The 20,688-nt window shown below is 40.0% G+C and overlaps 1 protein-coding gene across 1 annotated transcript; it reads left to right on the top strand.

The window, feature by feature from the left end:
• Positions 1-396: 396 nt before the first annotated feature.
• Positions 397-15,541, top strand: LOC109056930. Its single transcript, XM_019074120.2, has 5 exons — positions 397-603; positions 3,193-3,451; positions 3,624-3,657; positions 4,610-4,784; positions 13,293-15,541. Exons 1-5 carry the CDS (start codon positions 561-563, stop codon positions 13,646-13,648), a joined length of 867 nt encoding a protein of 288 aa, XP_018929665.1. The 5' UTR covers positions 397-560; the 3' UTR covers positions 13,649-15,541.
• Positions 15,542-20,688: the final 5,147 nt, after the last annotated feature.

Here is a 20,688-nt window from a genome sequence, read left to right as displayed (position 1 = left end):
TTTCCACTTTAAACATTTCTCCATAACTTTTGCTACAGGCTACAGTTGACAGTGTCTTCTTCTGCTTATTAGCGCTTGTTAAACAACTAATTGAGGCATTACTGCCACTAGTGGTGGAATGGTGTATTGTAACTGTCTCATGGATAACAGTGGTCATTCTGGTGTCTTCATTTGATAACTTGTTTGGTCCCACGGCCCACAGGTGAAAAACTTAAAGTGTTTTGCGGCCCTCCAGGTGCTATGGTTAAGAATAGGTGATATAGAGTATATATACTCTATATTCAGAGTTTGACATGTCATTTGTCAACCTCCAGCTCGATGGGATTTTCTCTGGGTTCTGATTATGATTGGCAGCTTATGTGTGCATGTGATGTTTATGAGCACTGTTGTGTCTTCCCTTTTTTAGATGTGGTCGCTACAATCCCATAATGCCCTGCTCAGCACGCTGGCTGCTGGAATGTCCTAAATAAGCGCGGATTATGTGAGTTTCTCTCTCAGATTGAGAGTAAAGCCACAGCTCTGCATCTCTTCATATCTCTGCTGCTTGGCTGGGTGCAGGAATGAGCGCGGCGGTGGTGCACAGAGGATTCCTCAGGAAATATGGTAAGGTTTACACTTTCTCATTTTTATCTTTTGTCTTCTTTTTCTTTTTGTTTCTTATCTTGTTTCGAAATGTTTTAGCCACATTTGTGTGCCATCCATTATGCTATTTATCAATACAGTTTAAAATTGTTGGTAACACTTTACAATAATGTTCCATTTTTTAACATTAGTTAACTACAGTAATTAACAAACTAACAATGGAAAATACTTATAAAACATTTAATAAACTTAGTTAATGTTGATTCCAGCATTTACTAATGTGTCATTAAAATCAAAAGTTGTATCTATGAATGTTATTTAATGGATCTGAGTTAGCATGGACTAACAATAAACAGTTGTATTTGTATTAACTAACGCTAACAAAGATTAATAAATACCGTTAGAGAGTATTGCTTATTGTTAATTAATGCATTAAATCTCATTTTATGTTGCACAGATGGTTGGTGACACTGTACATTTTTTATATTTTCATTGTGCTCTTTTGGTTGTAGTCATGGTAGACTTTGTATACTTATAACTACTTTTGAAAGGTATTTGAATAGCTTATTTGATGCAAAAGTGGAGATGTGTTCTTGTAGAAGAACTCGACACGTTGAATGGAGATTAAACAAGCATGACATTGTTTTGCACTGCCAACATTCAGTCCAGAATGTCATACTATATTTAACATAAAATCACTAGCTATGACATTTCACAGCTTGACATTATTTTACTTATATAATAGGACAAGATCTCTGTTAGCAGACATTCATAAAATGTATTCAATTGTTGTGATCTACACAACATGTCCATTGAAAAATGGATACCCATCATTATACTTTAACAGCAGTATATTATCTTCTGACAGTGAGCACAAAAGATCTGTTTGTGCGCTTTATCTGTTGCCTTCACAGCATAAAGTGTGTCAACTCCACTTATCCACATTGCTTCTACCCTCTGTATGTCTCGTATTTAGGTCATATGATGAGGATGATGATGATGATGGGGATGAAAATGAGCAAATTCATAATGACTTAGTTTTAGTATGACAGAATAACAGTGTCCCTACGCAGCTATGATGAAACCTGAAAAAAAAAAAAAAAAAAAAAAACTCCTAACCCTGACCAGCATAGTCTAAAAAAGCTCTTCCAAGCTTCATTTGTGCCCTTATGACTTACTGCTGAAATAATTAACAAAGGAAAAAAACACATGCTCAATTTTGTAATATATTTAAACAGTTTAATTTTTTTTTTTATGTTTTATTTTTTATTTATCACCATAATATGGGTTAAATGGAGTATGAAAGGTAAGACAAGGGAAGGTGTTCCCATTAAGAACAGTATGCAGTAGTTTAGCATGTGCAGGATGATGATGATGATTATGATAATGCATCAACCAATGTGTTATTAGAGTAAACAAACAGAAAAAGTTGCTCATTTAGTTCTTACAGCACAAAATGTAAAACTATTCAAAGATCTCATTTAGTTGAATAATTGATTAACTGACAGAATCCAGTAAAAGAGATTCATTTAAATATTTGCATATTTATTTGAATATATTTCATAATAGCAGCATTATGAAGTTAACATGAATGATTTCACTTATTTAACCTATAGGCTTTAATGAAATGCAAAGATGTCTTAAATGTAAATCTACAAATATTTAATAATAAACTTGAACAATAACAATAAGTATTTAAATTTTTAAAATAATAAAGCTAGTATAAATATGCCACCTAGGGCACTTCTGTGCCAAATCTGTGAGCCCGTCTTGCCTCAATCTCAATCACCTTCCAATGACTGAATCTCACAAAAGTTAATATTCAGATGAAATGACAAAATTAAAAGTAGCCTAGCAGCCATTGATCAAAAGTGCTTTCTGGCATGTATTGTCAAGAGAAAGAAATTAAACATAAGAGTAAAATTCTGCTTGAGTTTTGCTTTTATTCTAATTAAAATATCATGTAAAATATAATTCAATCTCTATCTTCACTGTTATTTTATATTTACCCTTTACAAAAAGATGTGACGTTTCTAACATCATACTTAAGGGAGTGACATGTTGAAAGTCTTTTTTATTACATTTAACTGTACAGAAGTTTCTCTTACTGCCTTTCAGTATTTCATCATATTTAAACTCACATTGGTCTAATATAGCTCCACTGCCTCAATAATGTAATTCACATATTTTGAAAATTTTATAAATTAAAAAAGGTATTTTATAAATTAAAAAAATATTAAGTACACGTACTGTAAGTACACAAATATTGACTATTATAATATAAGCCAATTTGAGGGGGGTTGAAATAATTAAATAGATAATAAAATAATAACATTTTCTATAGTTCATACAGTAGATCAATCAATCCCCCCCCCCCCCCCAAAAAAGCATGAACTGAGAAAAAAAAAAGTTTAAGCTTACATACAGTATTTTAAGAATCTCTATGAACCTGATACTTTCAGCACGAAGTGGAAAAAAATTATATTTTTAGAGGGTTTGGCAGTAACAGAAGGGATAATGTAATTTTCTTAGTATTTTTAGACAATTTATTTATATTTATTTATTTATTTTTGAGAATAGGGAAACAGTGTACTTCTGTTTTTCTCTAAGGTGGCTTCATGTTCAAACAATGGAAGGAAAAGTACCTGGTGTTGACGGTGGAAGGAAATCTGATGGTATGCCGAGATGCAGACTCACCACCGGACCAGGTGGTGGCGCTGCAGAGTAACTGTGAGTCCATAGTGGAGGGTAAAGAAATCTTGGATTTGCCTCGTTTGCCCTCTGGAGGCCGCAGAGACAGCTGCTTTGCCCTTATCCTGCCCCAAGACAAGTTCCTCCTCCTGCTCTCAGACAGTCCAGACGAGTGCACGTGAGTTCATGTCAAAATCAATCATGCACTTTAGCTTCTTAAATGATTATCCTTTGTGGGTAAAACATGCACTTTACCTTTTTTCAACAGGTAGATGTTAATTTCATTTTATGTTAAGAGAAATTTCAGCAAATGTTAGTGAATGTGATATTAAAGTTTTTGTCTCCAACAGTCAATGGCTGAAGTTACTCAGGAAGGTGAAAGAGGTGAGTTCTTACATTTCTTTACCACCAAATATACATAAAGTCTTATAAACCTGTAAATAAACAGATATTGAACCGTTTACTCAGATTGTTATGAGGAAAAAAAGATAAAGACCGCACATAGAAGCATTTTCATGTGTACTCTTATTATTTTGGACCCACTTATGCAATATAAATTATTACTTTTATTCAGCAAGAACACATTAAAAATATTGGGCAGCACAACTGTTTTCAACATGGATAATAATCAGAAATGTTTCTTGAGCAGCAAATCATCATATTAGAATGATTTCTGAAGATCATGTGACACTGAAGACTGGAGTAATGATGCTAAAACATTTTACAATATTCTACAATAAATTCTACAATTAATAATGTAAAAATATTTTACAATATATTCACATTGAAAATATATATTTTAAATTAATAATAATACTTCATATATATATATATTTTTTTTTATGTATTTATTTTTTTTAATTAAACGGTTCCTGATACCACTTTGTGTTACATTTTTAGCAGGTTTATGTTATGTTTAGTATTTCATTTCTGGTAATTCTTGTCACAGATTTGAAACAGACATTTGGTTTGACTTCATTATTCAAGTCAATTTAATTATTATTATTGCTGTTGTTTCTTGGCTCTAGCAAATTTGCACTCTTGGTTAATTAAGTATAGTTTTTTTTACAGGGAAAACAACACTGTATGCACTCCCCATGAATGCAGTTCAAATGGATTTTATACAGGGCCAAACAGCAGGATTATTCTTGATGAATGTTACGTAATATGTCATGTGGCAGTGACTTTGCCAGATCCTATGTCAATGATAAGTGTTGTAATCGCTCATGAGGGCCAAACCAAACACTTTGCCCTCTTTAATCTTTGGAATAGGAAGCCATGAGCACTCGGTGTGCAGTATGTTTGCATGTTTCAATGGCGTCCACTTTTTGCTCAGGGTGTGACTTCACCACTCGCCCTGAAGAGACAGCAGAGCATCACACCCTGCATCACGGACAGAGAGCCGCTTCCAGAAGTCTCCAGTGAAAAAGAACCCTCGTCCCCACACCTCAGCGACAAGGGCCTAAGCTCCCCGCTGGTCCGCTCCAGAGAAAACTCCTTCAGACACAGAGGTGGGTTCAGGCTTGGTAACCATATTCATATTCTAATGGTGCTTTGGTAATACCTTTTACACAAATGTTCCCTCTGGAGCAGCACAATACAGTCAGAAGAACTAGCCATTAACATTCCTGTTCATGTCAATGTCATTAAACAAAACAAAAAAAAAAAAACCTCAGACACTGTTCGGTCAAGAAGAAGAAGAAGAAGAAGAGCAACAACAACAACAACAACAACAACAATAATAATAATAATAATAATAAAGTCATAATAATGAGTTATAATAAGTCAATGTGTTAAATCACTTAAGGCCTCTAGTGGTCAGCACTGCAGTAGGTAGTTATGAAGCCACATCTTGATGATAATGGTATTTATCGAATCATCACTGTCCAAGGGTTTTAATTTAATTTAATTTAATTTAATTTTATTATTATTATTTTTTTTTTTTTTTTTTATATCTTACAGCTCATAAATACTCCTTACATGTTGCTGATTAAAGGACAACAATCTCCTGTGATGTCAGTCATTCCATGTTAATCCTCTCTCTGCTATAATCTGTTTAAGCATGTTTTTCTGCTTATTCTTTCTGCTATGTGCAGTATTTAGATCTCTCTTAAAATAGTGTTTGCCGAAAGACTACAAATGAGTCGCAGCAAAATCTAATATTTAATTTAAAATGTGTGTGTAATTGTTTTTCAATTTATTATACTTTAAATTATTATTTATTTCTGTGATGCAAAGCTGAATTTTTAGGATCATTATCACATGATCCTTTAGAAATCATTCTAATTATGATGATTCATTATCAAAGTTGGAAGCAGTTCTGCTGCTTAATATTTTTTCAGAACATGTGATACTTTTTTAGGATACTTTGATGAATTAAAGTAAAAAAAAAAAAAAAAAGAAGAAGAACCTATGTTTTTAAAATATAAATATTTTGTAATAATAATATACACTACTGGTCAGTAATTTGGGGTCAGTAATTTTTTTTTCTTTCTTTTTTTTAAATAAAATCAATACTTTTATTAAGCAAGGATGTGTTAAATTGATAAAAAGTGATAGTAAAGAAAATATATTATTAGAATATATATTAGAATTATTTTTTTTTTTAATAAATGCAGTTCTTTTTAACCTTTTATTCATCAAATATATTAGACATCAGAACTGTTTTTCAACACTCATAATAAATCAGAATATTAGAATGATTTCTAAATGATCATGTGATAGACTGGATGTTACATGTGACACTGAAGGCTGGAGTAATGATGCTGAAAATTCAGCTTTGCATCACAGGAATAAATTTATTTTTTAAAGTATATTCAAATAGAAAACTATTATTTTAAGTTGTAATAATATTTCACAATATTACTGTTTTTTTCTGTATTTTTGTTCAAATATATGCAGGATTGATGAGCAGAAGATACTTCTTTCAAAACATTAAAAATAGTAATGTTTCCAAACTTTTGGTCTGTACTGTATACTATATATATATATATATATAATATATATATATATATATATATATATATAGCTTTTCATGTTAAATATGTATCGGTAAATGCAGAAATTAACATTAACAAATGAACCAAGTTTTAAAGAGTACTGTACATCTGTACTATATTATTTAAATAAATAAATGAAAACAGTTCAAAGGTGCAATACTGTGTGCTTTATGTTATTCTCAATTATGATGTTATCAGCCACTTCACTAAAATATATAACTTTTAATTAGAAACAATTTATTATATGTAAAAGCAAAATATAAAGATGTTTATTACAAAATAAAATGACACAAATCAGTTGTTTATGAGTGTAGGGAAACTCACTTAGGTCACTGCAGTGCAATAGGTGATCATGAGCTCTGTTGCTGCAATTTTTGTCTCCATGGTAACAATGCACTGTAATGCACCATAAGCTGGTTTGCCAACTGCCAATAAAGAACACAAGAAAAAGAAGACATGTTTAAATATATAGATTGAAGGGTAAAAATTTAACTGAATGAAAGATACAGAATGTACTGCATGTTAGCTTTGCTTATTGTGCCCAAGGGCATTATCTCTTGAAGTTCAAACATAATGTTAATTGAAAACTATGCTTCTGTTGGTGTCATCAAACAGCCCATTGTGCTCATGAACTTTCCCGATCCTGTCTCTCCCACATCCCTTCCTGTCAGATAAAGGCAAAAAGCACCAATAAAAAAGAAGAGAAAAAAAACAACCTCTCCAGGTTACATATGTAACCATGGTTCCTAGAAGGAATGAGATGCTGCATTGAAGCGCTTTGGGAATGCCTTCTGCGTGACCACACTCTGAATCACATGTGTAATCAGTCCAATGGAAGGTGAGACGTCACGGGCAGGTGATGTCATCGACCAGGAAGCTTAAAAGCACATGTGGTGGAGTGGGTGTCAGCTTCTAGGAATAAAGCAAGTGCTGGCAGGGATGCCGGAAGTATGGCGCCAAGCTGCAGCGAAGCTAGTCTCATTCCTTCAAGGAATCATGGTTACATACATAACCTGGAGACATTCCTCTTTAGGAACTCAAGCTGCGTCGAAGGGCTTTGGGAACGAGAATGCCTGCGTATGGCATGAGAGCAAAAGAGCCTGGAGTGGCTCGCATATCTAGACCATAAAATCTGACAAAGGTACTTGGCTTGGATCAACCCGCAGCGTCGCAGATGTCCTGTATATACACACATGCTAGAAAGGACTTGGAGGCTGCCATACTTCAGGTCGATTGAGCCTTGACCCCGAAAGGCGAGGGGAGATCAGAGGACTCATAAGCAATGGATTTGGCATCCACTGTCCACCGGCTGAGTCTGTTTAGTTGCTGGAAGACCTCTCTTAAGGGGACCGTAGCAAACAAGCAATTGGTCCGCCCTCCTCCACAGGGAGGCTCTGTGGATGTATGTTGTATGACACATACAATTAAGCTTCTGCTGGTTGGGCTCCCGGAAGGGAGGAGGACAGAAGGCCTGGAGTATGACAAGCCGTGGTGCAGATGAGGGGACTTTAGGGACATACCCCACTCGAGGGTATAGAAATACTTTGGCCAGGCCGGGCACAAAGTCAAGACAGGAAGGGGCCACTGAGAGGGCCTGTAAATTCCCAACTCTCTTTACAGAAGATATCGCCAGAAGTAAGGTAGTCTTGATAGTGAAGTGGCGATCAGAGATCTCCTTGATTGGCTCAAGTGGAGGCTTACAGAGAGCTTCTAGCATCACAGCAAGGTCCCACATTGGGACACAAAAGGGTCAAAAGTTTCCACCTTAAGGTGTACAGTTTCCTCATTGAGGAAGCTCTGGATTGGAGGATGGTCTCAACAACCTCAGCTGAGAGACTGGAAGCTACAAGATGATGCAGGCACGTTTGTCCCCTGCTTGGATCGAGTCGATCCTCACTGCAGTCAAGAGAGTGAAAGAAGGCCAGTCACTCACTGTCAAGCAGTTTCAAAGTCTGCTGGGTCTGATGGCAGCTGCGTCCAACATGATACCTCTTGGCCCGCTGTACATGAGACCCCTACAGTGGTGGCTCAAGACCAAGGGGTTCTCCACGAGGAGAAACCCGCTTCGCATGCTCAAGGTCACGCGGAGGTCAAGGCATAGCAATTGTCTTGAGATGCTGGCCATGTTTTGAGCACTATAACACTTTCTCCCAGACCTAAGAGGTCGTGCATGCATCATGGTCGAATCCCACACCACAGCCAGATAAGTGGTCCTCTATAATGGAGAAAGCACACTTTTCTTGGAGTTTAGTCTTAACCTCAACTCTATTATGTGAGTGAGAACAACATCTTGATGCTGAACCACTGCCTGTTCTGAGGGAGCTAATATCAACCAATCATGAATGTAATTGAGTATGCGGATGCCCTGGAGTCGCAATGAGAAGCCAGAGCCAGAGCAGCATCCACAAACTTCGTGAAAGAGCAGGGTGAGAGTGCTAGGCTGAAAGGAAGAACCCGATATTGGTAAGCTTTGCATCCAAAAGTGAACCTAAGGAACTTCCTGTGATGAGGAAGGATGGAGATGTGGAAGTATGTGTCTTTTAGATTGATCGTGACAAACCAGTCCTCTGACCTGATCTGAGACATGACTTGTTTGAGTGTGAGCATCCTGAACTTCAGTCGCATGACTGAGTGATTCAGCTGACGCAGATCTAAAATAGGATGCAACCCTCTATCCTTCTTCGGAACAATGAAATACCGGCTGTAGAACACGGACTCTCTCTCGTGCGGAGGGACCACCTCGATGGCCTCCTTCTTTAAGAGAGTAACTACTTCTTGTTCCAAAACCAGAGGCTTGGGCCCCACCAGAGTGGGGCTAACGCTGTTGAATCGAGGCGGGGGAGAACCGAACTGGATTCTGTAGCCTCTTTCTAAAGTACGCAGGACCCATTGACACACATTTGGCAGTAGTTTCCACGCTGCTAAATTATCTACTAAGGGAATCAGTCTCTTGAGACTGACCTCTGGTGTAACCAGTGCAGCTAGCTCGGTGCCCTGAAGTGGCACATTAGCATGTGATAGCCAAACCAGCTACTCTGGGGACCTCCGCAGAGGTGGCGAGCTTTGTAGCACCATTACATTTCTGGGCGGTAAGAGAAGCACTCTGGGCGGTGAGAGAAGCACTCGCGGGAGACCGCTGCACCCTGGATCACCAGCAGGGTTGGCAGATCGATCTCCTGAGGGCACTGGGGGGAGACGGGCACCGTGTAATGCAGTGTGAACCTTTCTTCCCCAGAAGGGCCTGCCCTCACCAGTCCTGAGCCCCAATAGTCAGGATTTTTTGGCCGAGGACTTCCTAGCCTGAAGTACAGTCCGCAGATCCAGCTTAGGCTTAGAAGTCCCTGTTTCTGAGCCTCTCTGTATGAGGAGCTGGTATGCGGTGGGGACTGCTCCCACCCAGCAGCCCCCAGAGATGAGACATGGCGAGGGAGGAACCACTGAAACACGTTTACGGACCTCCGCCTGTTTACGGACGTCCTGGTACCTCCTGGAGTTGACGGCATCTCCAAACAGGCCAGAAGGCACAACGGGGCATCTTGGAGGAAGACATCTTGGATCAGCTGTTCTTCTTAACTTTGTGATGTTATCAGAGTTAAGCTCCTCGCCCTCATAAAGTTTCTTATGCAGGTCTGCGTGGTACACCTGTAACACAGACATTGTGTGCAGACACGCACTGACCTGACCTTCTGCCGCGTACCCTTTGTCCACCAGCGCTGATGTTGTACGCAGTGGCTTGGAAGGCACACAGTCTTGCTCTCCCCCTCCAAATGCATAGATTTTTTCTGAGCTTTGGACATAGTGGAGCTTATAAGATTGTTTCTTTGGACAGACAACACTAAATAAGAATCACAAATACAGAGTTTCAGACTGACACACACAGAGCGCTTAGCTGAATGACAGAAAGTTGACGCCGGCTCCACCACACCTGCTTTTAAGCTTCCTGGTTGATGAAGTTGGACTTTAGTACACATGTGATTCAGATTGTGGTCACGCAGAGGTCGTTCCCAAAGCACTTCGACACAGCGTCTCATTCCTGAAGAGGAACCTATGCTCCTAAGTTGTTTGAACTAATATTTTGGGAACCACTAAACATGTAACAATGGATCTTATGACCCTAGTTGTCTAACGATGCTTTTTAGGAAATGTACCCTGATTGCTGAATCTGACCTCAGGATTATGGGTAGTTTTTCCATTCCTACCCTTAGTTCCTTACTGAAAGAGCTATTTGGAATCCTCTTAGGTTTTTAAATTCAAATTGACAGGTAATTGTACACAGCATGTACATAACATGCTGGGTACAATTACCTGTCAATTTGAATTTAAAAACATCTCTGTCATTTAGTCAGTCAAATACACTCATGCAGTTCAGCTCTTCTCAGGTAGCCAAAAAAATAATTCGGCCCAGATGCGGTTGCCAGATTCGGCATGGACATGGGATGAATGATGCCCCAGAATTGGCCCAAATACACTGGCCCAAGTCCGGCTGCCAAAACTGCTGGCATTGGGCAACAATCACGCCGACAAGAACACAGCCGAGTGATCCGACACACCTCCATGAAGTTGGCCCCCCACCCAACGCAAAATGTCAGCAAAATAGTCTCAATTGTTTGTGCTGGTTTGTGCTGTAAAAATTTTTGTTTGTGCCGCTTTGGTTTTTTAGGTATTGAAATAATATTTATTGGTCATTCTGAGGTCACTCAGCCCCCCACATACTCCAAATTCACCCCAAATAGACTCTATTATTTGTGTTTCGTTTGTGCTGGGTTTTTTTTCTGGTAAAAGTTTCATTTGTGCTGCTTCGGTTTTTTTAATTATTAGACATTGAATTATAGGTGATGATGTCACTCAGCACCCCATATGCTCCAAATTTACCACAAATCATCTCGTTTGTTTGTGCTTCATTTGTGCAGGTTAAAGTTTCATTTGTGCAGCTTTGGTTTTTAAAATATTAGATAATGAATTATAGACGATGACGGCACTCAACCCCCCCACATGCTCCAAATTCACCCAAAATAATCTTTGTTTATGTTTCATTTGTGCCGTCAAAATATTCGTGTGTGATGCTTCATTTTTTTAGAAATTTTTACTGATCATTCTGAGGTCATGCTCCAAATTTACCCCAAATAATCTTTGTTTGTGCTTCGTTTGTGCTGGTAATGTTTTAGTTTTTGCTACTGTTTTTTTAAAGATTTTTTTCCTAGTCAACAAGTCCCATGTTTATATTAAATTGATTAATATAATAACCTATTAAACCATCATTTAATATATAGGCATTTATAGCCTAAACCACGCTCAAGCGCGCGCATAAAGCTTACCGAAAGCACTGGCGAAAGTATTGATTGAATGCGTAGGGGAAAAAGAAGACATTGTAATTATTTATTACTTATTACTATTAGAACCATATCTCTGTCCCTGTACTAGATCGTTGATGGGGAGCTGGGCAATTAATAGTGAATATGACCAAAATAGGGTATTATTATTATTATTTTTATATAAAATATATATAAATTTATATAAAATCGATATAGGCGCATTTCTAGTGTTTATGAGGAGTGTGGGAGTATCGCGCTTACTGTATGATATGGAGGCGCCCGTGTAATCCCTTGCATTTTTTTTTCCCCCTGCAGAAAGAATCTTTTTGGATGTGCTTTCTGTCATCTAATGCGGTCTCTGTCAATAGAGTACGTCACAACAATGAACCGGCTCACAGACAAGAAATAAATCTATATAAGTCTTAAATGGAATAGGCTATAAATGCCTATATATTAAAGGATGGTTTAATAGGTTATTATATTAATAATCAATTTAATATAAATATGGGACAAGTTGACTAGGAAACAAATCTTTAAAAAAAAACACAGTAGCAAAAACAAAAATATTACCAGCACAAACGAAACACAACCAAACAAGATTATTTGGGGTAAATTTGGAGCATGTGGGGGGCTGAGTGACCTCAGAATGAGCATTAAATATTATTTTAATATCTTAAAGACCGAAGCAGCACAAAATAATTTATATATATATAAAAATACAGCACAGACAAAGAAGATTATTTGGGGTAAATTTGGAGCATGACCTCAGAATGACCACTAAAAATATCTAAAAAAAACGAAGAATCACAAATGAACATTTTGACGGCACAAATGAAACAAACAAAGAAGATTATTTTGGGTGAATTTGGAGCATGTGGGGGGTTGAGTGACATCATCCCCTATAGTTCATTATCAAATATTTAAAAAACCAAAGCAGCACAAATGAAACTTTAACCTGCACAAATGAAGCACAAAAAAACAAGACAATCTGGGGTAAATTTGGAGCATGTGGGGTGCTGAGTGACATCAGAAAATGACCACTAAAGTTTATTTTAATTTATTTTAATATCTTAAAAACAGAAGCAGAACTTTTAAATGTGGAGAGTGGCACGAACGAAGCACAAACAAACGAGTCTATTTGGGGTGAATTTGGAGTTTGTGGGGGGGCTGAGTGACCTCAGAATGACCTATAAATATTATTTTAATATCTAAAAAATCAAAGCGGCACAAACACAATTTTTTACAGCACAAACCAGCACAAACGGAGCACAAATGATTGAGACAATTTTGCTGACATTTTGCGTTGGGAGGGGGGCCAACTTCACGGAGGTATCCGACCCTCAGCCGCAATTGGCCCTATTGTGCTGGCTACCTGGGTTGCTATAACATGCTGTTCGTTTCGGTTGGTTGTAAAACATGTTAGTGTTAGTGTCTTTTTGCCATTAGGATTTTAGATATTGTAATAACATCATCTGAGCTTGGTCACTTTGTTTTGTTTGAAGTTGAGTAGGAGAAAGGTGGCAGCTTAACTGTGCCAAGAACAGTGTTGTCAATAACAGTAATAAAGTAGGCTCAAGTGCTGCCACTGCTCTCTAATCTCTGTAAACATTGACTCAGCACATAATGAACAGCCTCTGTGATTGTGCCTACAAGGTCAGCGTGTTTATGATGTTCACTTATCTACAACTGTTTCTGTTGTGAACTTTAGGCAGTGTAAACCAGCGGCCTCCCCACAGCCCCACCACGGCTGTGCCCCTTCGCTCTCCAGACTGTCTGCGGCACGGAAACAGCAGCGACGCTCGGGCTGTGAGAGCGGTCTGTCTGCTGATGGGTGGAGCAGCCTCATCCTCGGCCCTGGGATACCTCAACTCCTGTCCACCCGCCACCTCCAACATGGCCGTCCATGCTCCTGAAGTGACCCACTCCACAGCATTATCAGAGATGAGTGGAGGCAGCTCTTACCATGCCTGCAGCCAAGCCATAGAGTCGCCACATTTTAACAGCTTCGACTTTGAGGGAGACTCAGATTTTGATGCTTTTGACTGTGGAGGGTTTGCTTTTTAATGGAATATGTTTACCTTATTCGCAGGGTTCCCACAGTCATGGAAATGTTAGGGAATTTGACATTTTTTTATTTTCAGGACCAGAAAGACATCTCTTTAAAAAGTCATGAAAATTCCTGTAATGAATATGTCTACAGGATTGTTCTTTTTTTTTTACACATAGTAGTTTTTTTACACACCGCCACCGTCACCGGATTATTGATCACCTGCACCTGCACTCTGTAACCAAGGCCTCTTCATAAACGCTCCGCACTCAGTCTTTCATTGTCCTGTCTACAGTTCACTTATCTGACTCTCTCATGCTACTAACCTGGTTGTACTTACCCCCAGATGCTCCAGCACTCTCCCGATCCTGTTCTCCTTGACTCCAGCACAATTCCCGATCAACCTGCAAAGGACACTACACCAGTTACCTCAGATAAGAACCCAAGAACTGTTCAACATGTTTCTACTCACCTCCTCACCGTTCCTGCCATTACATTCTGCAACTCATTCAATAAACATACCTGTTATTGCACTAAACCCCTGTCTCCGGCCTGTGTTGTGACAGAAGACCGGACCTTAACATTCACCTCCATGGATCCCTGCTGTTGTCCTGGAGGAAATAGTCAATACCCTCTGGACTTCACTCACGCCAGTCTCCTCTCTGCCTGCTGCCTCTAAGACCCATGGCTTTGCCTGCCTCCTTCGCTGGTGATGCAGCTGAGTGTGGTGGCTTCCTGCTACAAGTGGCTCTGTTCATTGAGATGCAACCACAGAAATTTCTCACCAGACACTTCAAGGTAGTTTTTCTCATTTCTCTATTTGACTGGCAAAGCTATGCTGTGGGCTTGTGCAATATGGAACGCCAATAGTATCGAAAATCAATTAGTATGATGCTTTCAATTACCATTTCAAGGAGGTGTTTAGTTCAGCTTACCGGAGCGATGTCGGTGTCAGATCAGCTGCTGCGGCTGTGACAGGGTGCCTCTTCCACCAGTGACTACACTCTGCAATTTTGCACGCTAGAAGCTACTAGCGATTGGAATGAGGTGGCTTTCTTCAGTGCCTATCGTCAAGGATTGAATCCGCGCATCCGCGCAGCCATGTCTATCTATGATGACACGGTTGGACTGGAAAGCTTTATGCAAAGAGCCACCCGCATTTCTCAGCACTTGTCAACCCACTGAAGCCACTCACCAGCCACTCTCCCGTTAGACTCCCCCCGCCCTGTGGTGAGTACTTATCTATTGGAACCAGAAATTTCCACGCTATTTCTAAATATCTCCTCGTCGACTCGGGCTCCTCTGGCAATTTTATATCACAAGACCTCCTAAGCCATCTACACCTGCCCCGAAAACGCCATGCCCAGGAGCTCTGAGTCTAAACCATCCAGTGAAAGCCAGGGGCATGGGAGGGTGATGTATAAAGCCCCCCCCCCCTTGAGGTTACGCATTGGATGTCTGCATGAGGAGACAGTCATGTTTCTGGTACTGGAGGGACCCACTGTGGACATCATCCTGGAACACCCCTGGTTATCCACTCTCCAGATGTCAGATGGGAACATTGTGAAATAACTCGCTGGAGCGAGTTCTGCCAGCAAAACTGTCTCACCACGGTACCCAAGCCTAGTTTTACTCTGATTCCAGCCCAAATCGCATCCACCCTAGTTGAGAGCCCCAAGACTTCTGAAGTTCCCACCATGTCTTCAGCAAGCAGACAGCCACCCACCTTCCACCTCACAGGCCATGGGACTGTGCCATCGATCTGCTGCCTGGGGCCAAGCTACCCAACAGTAAAGTATACCCGCTGTCCATCCCGGAACTCAAGGCTATGGAGGATTATATCCAGGAGACTCTGCATCAGTGATTTATACAACCCTCCACCTCGACTGCTGCCTCCAGCTCTTTCTTCTTGGGCGAAAAGGATGGGGGCTTGAGGCCTTGCATAAGCCCCTTTCACACTGCACGTTGGTCCTGGCAAATTGCCAGAAAATTGCAGGATCGCCTTCTGTGTGAACGCAAACACGTCCTGGGATTGATTCCGGGATCGATCCCGGGTAGGGACCTAGTAACATTGCCGGGTTCAGTCCCGGAACGAGCTCTGTGTGAACAAAAGCCAGAATCAATGCTGTAAAGAGTGTGTCGTAGTGATGATGCATGTTATCGTGTGACTCTTTTACCAGGTTTTTGAAGGCAGATCAACGTTTGCGACGAAAAAATATGTGCAAATTGTAATGAAGCAGAGATCAGTTAGCTCCTCATTATCCACGCTAAAGATGAGATCATTCGCCAGCTAAAGTGAAAGTGCCTAGCGTTTTCGACTCACACATTACACGTCTGATCATGATGCCATGTGTCATTACGGGACCTTTACGGATTGTATGTGAACAAACGCACATATTCCGGTAAATCACTGGCAGTTTAAAAGGGGCAAAATCTAGCGACCCGGGAACAATTGCCGGGACACATTACCCATGTATTTTCCGGAATCGCAGTGTGAAAGGGGCTATAGACTACCGTGCTTTGAATTCCCAAACAGTGAAGCTGCCATACCCACTTCCTCTGGTCCCTGTTGCCCTTGAGGTACTTCGTGGAGCTCACATCTTCTCCAAGTTAGACCTGCGGAGCGTCCTTTGGTGTATTTTGTTTTTTTTTTTTTTTTTTTTTTTTTTTTTTTTTTTTTTGCGGAGCGCTTATGACCTCATTCGTATCCGGGAGGGCAATGAGTGGAAGACGGCATTCATCACACCATCCAGGCACTATGAGTACAAGGTGATGGGCTGTCCAAATCACTGTCGGTCTTCCAGAGCTTCATGAACGAGGTGTTCCAGGAGTTCCTCCAATGATTTGTCATAGTGTACATCGACGACATCCTCATTTACTCCCAGAACCTGGCTGAACATCACAACCATGTGAAGCAGGTCCTCCAATGACTCCAACAACATCACCTCTACCTTAAGCTGGAGAAATGTGAATTCCATTGCTCCACAGTACAGTTCCTCGGGTACATCATCGGCCGAGACCAGATGGACCAGGGAAAAGTTCAAGCCATACGGGAATGCAAATATTCCTGGGATTTGCCAACTTCTACCGTCAATTCATTTAAAAACTACAGTATGCTCTCTGCTCCGCTCACCTCACTCCTTCGCAGTAAGCCCAAGTCCCTGTCCTGGACCTCAAATGCCCATAAAAGCCCTGGAAAGACTCCAGGAAGCATGCCTCATGGCCCTCATCTTGCGTCATCCAGACCCACAAGCACCATTCGTAGTGGAGATTGACACTTCTACCACCGGAGTTGGGGCCGTGTTATCCCAGCAGTTTGGTGAGAATTCTAGCCTCCAACGTTGTGCATATTTCTCCAAGAAACAGTCCCCAGCGGCGGTAAACTATGACATTGGTAACCGAGAGCTGTTGGCCATCAAATTAGCTGGCTGGAGGGAGCACACCATCCATTCATAGTTATCACTGACCACAAGAACCTTCAGTACCTGAGAGATGCTAAAGGATTAAACCCCTGTCAAGCACACTTCATATTCACAGCCATATTCTTCAAAGGGTTCTGGTTTCTATTTTTCATAGTGTTCAGTTTAACGATATTGTAAGGTTGAGTAATTTTAGTTTTTGAGTTTTATGGATTATCATTCTTGAATTGTACTGATTATCTCTCAGGCCTTAATTGTCAGTCCCATTCAGTGGGACCTCTCTGAGAACATTTGTGTCTTCACGAACAGGCCCTGCTGGGAGGCCCAGAAGGGAAGACCTACATCCCAACATCACAATGACAAACCCTTCTGGGCTCAGTACACAACCTTCCGGGCTCTGGACACCCAGGCAGCAGATGGACCCTCTCGCTCCTCCAAGCTCAGTACTGGTGGCCCAGTATGACCCGTGACGTCATCTGGTATGTCTGCAGATGCTCAGTCTGTGCCATGTTGAAGAGGCCCCGTCACCTCCCCATAGGCAAGCTCATGTTGCCCGTTGCCCACCCCACTTAGACCCTGGTCCCATATTGGAATTGATTTTGTGATGGATCTTTCCAAACTCCGACAGCAACACCTGTGTCCTGGTAACTGTTGACCGCTTTTCAAAAGCCTACAAGTTTATCCCCCTCAGGGGTCTCCCCACAGCCCTGGAAACCGCGGAATGCCTGTTTAACCATATCTCCAGGAACTTTAGTCTTCCAGAGGAGATCATCTCAGACCAGGGTCCCCAATTCAATTCACACGTGTGGAAAGCATTCTTCTGGCTATTAAGAGTGACAGTGAATTTGTCACTGGCTACAATCCTCAGACAAATGGCCAGACTGAGCATTAGATCCAGGAGCTTTACTTCCTGTCATACTGCCATGACGACCAGCACAGCTGGAGCCGCTTCCTCCGTTGGGCTGAGAACACCCAAAACTCACTCTGCCAAGACACCACCAGGCTGACTCCTTTCCAGTGTGTACTCGCTTTCCAACCCCTGCACTTTGCCTGGACAGGAGAGCCCTGTGAGGTTCCAGCTGTGGACTACTGGTTTCCGAGCGAGTGAGAGAGTCTGGGACTCAGCTCACATCCACCACCAGTGCGCTGTGCAGAGGCACAAGACCTTTGCAGATGCCCGTCAATCCAACAACCCCACATACCAACCAGGGGATAAGGTATGGCTGTCCAGCCGGGATCTGTGCCTCTCCCAGCCGTGAGTCCCCGCTATATTGGTCCGTTCCCCATACAGTCACCTGATTATTGATCACCTGCACTCTGTAAACAAAGCCTCTTCTTAAATGATTCGCACTCAGTATCTCATCGTACGGTCTACAGTTCACTTACCCGAACTTACCCGACTCTCTCACGATACTAACCTGTCTGTAATTACCCCCAGATGCTCCAGCTCTCTCCTGATCCTGTTCTCCTCATCTCCAGCATGATTTCCGATCAACCTACAAAGGACACTACACCAGTCACCTCAGAAGAACCCAAGAACTGTTCAACCTGTTTCTACTCACCGTTTCACCATTCCTTCATTCACATTCTGCAACTCATTCAATAAACATGTTATTGCACTAACCACTTGTCTCCGGCCTGTGCTGTGACACATACAAAGTTGTTTGTTAATCTCTTTTCAGCAGTAAACAAAAATAATTAGAATTAGAACATGTGAAGATGCAAATGATTATATTGGAAAATGAAGCCTATTTTTAGGACTATTATGATTTTATGCTTTGTGATTTAATGTTCATGAGAATTTATCACATCCCCCTTTATACAAAATACTAGTTCTAATATTTTTCTTCTACTTTTTGCATGAAATAAGACCCAGATATCTCCTGGACAGGTTTTGTGAAAGTCATTCAGCTGTGCCCCTTTTTACTTGTATGTTGTGGCTATTGTATGTTTCAAATATAATACACATTATGTTCCAATAATAATAGTAATAATAATAATGTTGCTTAATAACTTTATTGTAATAATGTCTCTTAGAACTCTTAACCCATTTTTTATTAGTATTATTTCTTATTTATCTAATTCAAATGAAAGGGTTTTATGTATATGTCAGACATTTGTGGATACAGTAATGTAATTTATTTTGATTGCAAAAGTAGTCATTATTACTGTAGGACTTTAAAAGGATTTTATTGTGAAAAGATTCATTTACTTTTACAAGGTTTTTAAAAACTTGTCATGTGCCCCTTTCTGTGATTTCTGCCCACTTTGCATAATTCTTGTTCTAAACAAAATAGATCTTCAGAATTATTATATTCACTTTTTTCCTCATCTTTTTGCTCACATACTTTCTCTGGGATTGTGAGTTTAAGTGAGATCATAGATGAGTTTGTATTAAACTTGTATAAAATGTCATGTCATAGTGAGTGTGAGTCAATTCATTTGTCATTCTGCTGAGTCAGAAGGATTATGTTTACATTGCAGTATGTGACTAAGCCAAAAGTTAAGCAGAGGATGATAAAGCAGATTTAATGGAGACAAATGCACATACCTTTCTTTCATATCATTTCGTGTCATGCAGATCTCTGTATTACCTATGTGATGATATAAGGAAAAGGAAGCCATGATACATAATGCTCCTGATCTGGTGTGTTTGAAGTTGGAAAAATGCACATCTGTTGTTTAAAGGTCCATTCACACCAAGGACATATGAATTAATTGCTCTAACTCTAAGAAAAGAGTGAAGTCCACAATATAACGCTAACGCAACGGAGGAACAATATCGTTGGAATCACTTTCATTGTTACTGACAGCCAATCAGACTCCACCAGATATTAAAGAGCTTCAGAATGTAATTGTGCTTTAGTGTGGAGCTAATATAGTTTTCATTATAGTTATCTTTATAGATACCATTCTTGGTGTGAAAGCCTTTACAGACATAAATATCTTTATCTAAATATCTTTGCACTAAGTATAAATAGCCCATCTTGTTGTCCATTTAAATTATAGCCAATTTACACTAACTTCACCCACCAGTGTGTGGCTGGGCTAGACAACATTATGAAAGATGGCAGACAACAAACAGCTCCAGTGATGTGATCGACCCGAGTTCAAATTCGCCTTTTGATGATCTTGTTTTTCCCTTTTCACTTATATCACATTGGAAAGGCATTTATTTTCAATTAGAAATAAAGGAAAAAAAAAAAAAAAATTGAAAATGAAGCATCAGTTTAATGTTAAAGGGGTCATATGATGCAGTTCCAATTTTTCCTTTGTCTTTGGAGTGTTACAAGATCTTGGTGCATGAAGAAGATCTGTAAAGTTGCACAGACTAAAGTCTCAAATCCAAAGAGATATTCTTTTTCAAAGTTAAGACTCTGCCATGCTATGGGATCAGAATCCCGCCAAATGTATTGCAGTCATAGATCGAAAAATAATAAGCATAAATAAAATATTTAAAAACACATGTAAAATAATAACGCACAAAACTGAAAAACAAATGCAATTTTTTTTTTTTAAATAACAAACAACGCGGTCATTGATCGAAAAATAATAAGCGTGAATCAAAAATGTAAACAACATTTAAAAATTATATTGCACAAAACTGAAACATGAATTTAAAATTTTCCAGAGTCGCA

Source organism: Cyprinus carpio, chromosome B15 (genome assembly GCF_018340385.1).
Source record: "Cyprinus carpio isolate SPL01 chromosome B15, ASM1834038v1, whole genome shotgun sequence".
In the NCBI taxonomy this organism is placed as follows: Eukaryota; Metazoa; Chordata; class Actinopteri; order Cypriniformes; family Cyprinidae; genus Cyprinus; species Cyprinus carpio.
This window is presented reverse-complemented; position numbering and strand designations above follow the sequence as displayed.